This window comes from Sebastes umbrosus, unplaced genomic scaffold, assembly GCF_015220745.1.
Source record: "Sebastes umbrosus isolate fSebUmb1 unplaced genomic scaffold, fSebUmb1.pri scaffold_168_arrow_ctg1, whole genome shotgun sequence".
Taxonomy (NCBI): Eukaryota; Metazoa; Chordata; class Actinopteri; order Perciformes; family Sebastidae; genus Sebastes; species Sebastes umbrosus.
Genome location: NW_023618482.1, coordinates 3,169 through 7,500, shown reverse-complemented (window position 1 = coordinate 7,500; position 4,332 = coordinate 3,169). Strand labels below are relative to the sequence as shown.

The following is a 4,332-nucleotide window of genomic DNA, read 5'->3' as shown; positions in this document are numbered from 1 at the left end:
TCAACGGTCTATTATACATAGCAACGGTCTGCTATACGTAGCAACGGTATGTTATACATATCAACCTACTGTTATACATATCAACGGTCTGTTATACATATCAACTGTCTGTTATACATAGCAACGGTCTGTTATACATAGCAACGGTCTATTATACATAGCAACGGTCTGTTATACATATCAACGGTCTATTATACATAGCAACGGTCTGCTATACGTAGCAACGGTATGTTATACATAGCAATGGTCTATTATACATATCAACGGTCTGTTATACATATCAACGGTCTGTTATACATAGCAACGGTCTGTTATACATAGCAACGGTCTATTATACATATCAACCTACTGTTATACATATCAACTGTCTGTTATACATATCAACGGTCTGTTATACATAGCAACGGTCTATTATACATAGCAACGGTCTGTTATACATATCAACCTACTGTTATACATAGCAACGGTCTATTATACATAGCAACGGTCTGTTATACATAGCAACGGTCTATTATACATATCAACCTACTGTTATACATAGCAACGGTCTGTTATACATAGCAACGGTCTGTTATACGCAGCAACGGTCTGAGAAGCATAAAGAAACAAAAGATCATAGAACTCATTGATTGACCAATCACAATGGAGCATTCAACAGAGCCGTGTAATAATTTATTATAATAAACTTCCGTAATAAAAAAGTGAAGTGAGAAAGTTAAAAACAACCTCAGTGACAGGAAGTCAGAGTAATTTATATGTATATATATATATATATATATATATATATACATATGTGTGTGTGTGTGTGTGTGTGTGTGTGTGTGCTAGACTGTTTGGCAGCTTGATGTTGTCGTTCATTCCTGAATCGTTCATCATCACCCCCTCCTGTAGAATGTAACTGTACTATGGGAAACGCTGCCAGTGTTTATAATGAAACATTGATTATTGATTAGCTGCTGATTATTTGATCATGTTTAGTTAAACTGTCCAACGAACAGATTCACTATACGTTCAGATAGAGACAGTTTATCTATAGATACAACCAGCCAATCACAGACCATCCTGAAGTTAATCTATAGATACAACCAGCCAATCACAGACCATCCTGAAGTTAATCTATAGATACAACCAGCCAATCACAGACCATCCTGAAGTTAATCTATAGATACAACCAGCCAATCACAGACCATCCTGAAGATAATCTATAGATACAACCAGCCAATCACAGACCATCCTGAAGATAATCTATAGATACAACCAGCCAATCACAGACCATCCTGAAGATAATCTATAGATACAACCAGCCAATCACAGACCATCCTGAAGATAATCTATAGATACAACCAGCCAATCACAGACCATCCTGAAGTTAATCTATAGATACAACCAGCCAATCACAGACCATCCTGAAGTTAATTTATAGATACAACCAGCCAATCACAGACCATCCTGAAGATAATCTATAGATACAACCAGCCAATCACAGACCATCCTGAAGATAATCTATAGATACAACCAGCCAATCACAGACCATCCTGAAGATAATCTATAGATACAACCAGCCAATCACAGACCATCCTGAAGTTAATCTATAGATACAACCAGCCAATCACAGACCATCCTAAGCCACCAAAACGATGAAGTGAGAACTAATCAGGTGGTTTCCATAGCAACAACATCATTCCACTCGTTCTGAGTAAAAACCAGAAACTGATGAACGATTAAATTAGTTTCCTGTGAGAATATGTTATTATATTATTATATTATTATAGAATCATCTCTTTATGAACCCACTGGAAACGCTGAACTGGAGCCAAAAATAATATTCAGACGTTGTTTGAATTCATATTTAAGGAGTCTGATAAAGTCGTCTGTTTCTGCTCCACCTGAGGGAACACCACACATTATTATTATTATTATTATTATTATTATTATATATATATTATGTATATTGTATCATTATAAACAGTCTCATTATTATTATATATATTGTATTATTATAAACAGTCTCATTATTATTATATATATTATATATATTGTATTATTATAAACAGACTCATTATTATTATATATATATTATAGATATTGTATTATTATAAACAGACTCATTATTATTATATATATATTATAGATATTATATTATTATAAACAGACTCATTATTATAATATATATATTATATTATTATAAACAGACTCATTATTATTATATATATATTATATATATTGTATTATTATAAACAGTCTCATTATTATTATATATATTGTATTATTATAAACAGTCTCATTATTATTATATATATATTATATATATTGTATTATTATAAACAGACTCATTATTATAATATATATATTATATATATTGTATTATTATAAACAGTCTCATTATTATTATATATATATTATATATATTGTATTATTATAAACAGACTCATTATTATTATATATATATTATATTATTATAAACAGACTCATTATTATAATATATATATTATATATATTGTATTATTATAAACAGTCTCATTATTATTATATATATTGTATTATTATAAACAGTCTCATTATTATTATATATATATTATATATATTGTATTATTATAAACAGACTCATTATTATTATATATATATTATATTATTATAAACAGACTCATTATTATTATATATATATTATATATATTGTATTATTATAAAAAGTCTCATTATTATCTGAAGAATCAACAAGAGAGTGATTTCACTGTAACGGGTCTCAGATCAGTTGAACACCTTCAGACTGAAGACGGAGAGAAAAGGGAAGTAAGATTTGACAGAAGAAGAAGCAGCAGCGTCTTTAAGAGACACAAACTGTTGACACAGAGCTGGACCGACATGTCTGACGGTCATCGTGTTCCTAAACTGAGCCAGAATTCTGAATCAAAGCTCTGATATGTTCACTAACTGTACCAGTCTTCAGAGTGGACTGAAACTGAGATCAACTGAGATAAAGTGAGATCGACTGAGAGGAAACCATCAACTACAGTATCAGAAACATCCAGAACATGTCACATAATGACTGCAGTCCATCAATAACTGGATCAATAAAAGGCCTATCTCACATGTTACACACCAACACACCACCAAGTATCTGAACAATGTGACGGATCTGCTGCAGCCCAGAACCCTGAACTCATCTCTAAACTCGTCCTCTCTGACTAGTCCACACGTCGGTGGCACAAAGTCAGAAAACAGAGGAATCCAAAGCGATTGAGTGGCGAAGGTAAAACGGAGGTTAGAGAAGTGGGAAGTGTGACAGAAGAAAAGGAAATAAAAGAGTGCGAGGGCATAACGGGAAGGTGTGCGTGTTCTGAGAAACAGAAGAAGAAGCAACAGTGCGGTGACGAGGTCAACAAAACCCCGTGAAACGACAAGTCAGCAGATTACAGCAGCAAGGGGAACTCAAGGACACTTCAGTGTCGACACAGAAAAGAGGAAACTGCATGTTTTCTTTCTTACCTGCTTTTAACACGACCAGTTTGTTCAGGTCGAAGCAGCAGAACCGCACCGGAAAAACAGAAGAAGAAGAAAAACAAGAATTAGTGAAAATGACCAGAGATTTATTTATTTATCAGGAAATAAAACGAGTCATTCCTTCACTTCCTCTCCGTCAAAAAACACTTTATCATTTATCCTAAGTATCCTTTAAGATACACAAAGTTTTAAATCGAGACCTGACCCGACCCACAACCATGCTCAGAGCTCAGGGTACCGTAAATAAATGTTCAGGTATCATGGTACCGTAGATAAATGTTCAGGTATCAGGGTACCGTAGATAAATGTTCAGGTATCAGGGTACCGTAGATAAATGTTCAGGTATCAGGGTACCGTAGATAAATGTTCAGGTATCAGGGTACTGTAGATAAATGTTCAGGTATCAGGGTACCGTAGATAAATGTTCAGGTATCAGGGTACTGTAGATAAATGTTCAGGTATCAGGGTACTGTAGATAAATGTTCAGGTATCAGGGTACCGTAGATAAATGTTCAGGTATCAGGGTACTGTAGATAAATGTTCAGGTATCAGGGTACTGTAGATAAATGTTCAGGTATCAGGGTACCGTAGATAAATGTTCAGGTATCAGGGTACTGTAGATAAATGTTCAGGTATCAGGGTACTGTAGATAAATGTTCAGGTATCAGGGTACCGTAGATAAATGTTCAGGTATCAGGGTACTGTAGATAAATGTTCAGGTATCAGGGTACCGTAGATAAATGTTCAGGTATCAGGGTACCGTAAATAAATGTTCAGGTATCAGGGTACCGTAGATAAATGTTCAGGTATCAGGGTATTGTAGATAAATGT

At 33.8% G+C, this 4,332-nt stretch overlaps 1 protein-coding gene across 1 annotated transcript in view; it reads right to left on the bottom strand.

The window, feature by feature from the left end:
- Positions 1–3,595, bottom strand: part of LOC119484353 (zinc finger E-box-binding homeobox 2-like) — a gene marked incomplete at its 5' end in the record, with an annotated part of 39,569 nt that extends 35,974 nt beyond the window's left edge. Inside the window, one exon of the mRNA XM_037763144.1 lies at positions 3,487–3,595. Within this exon, the coding sequence (XP_037619072.1) occupies positions 3,487–3,595 (109 nt within the window). The remainder of the gene's footprint in view (positions 1–3,486) is intronic.
- Positions 3,596–4,332: the final 737 nt, after the last annotated feature.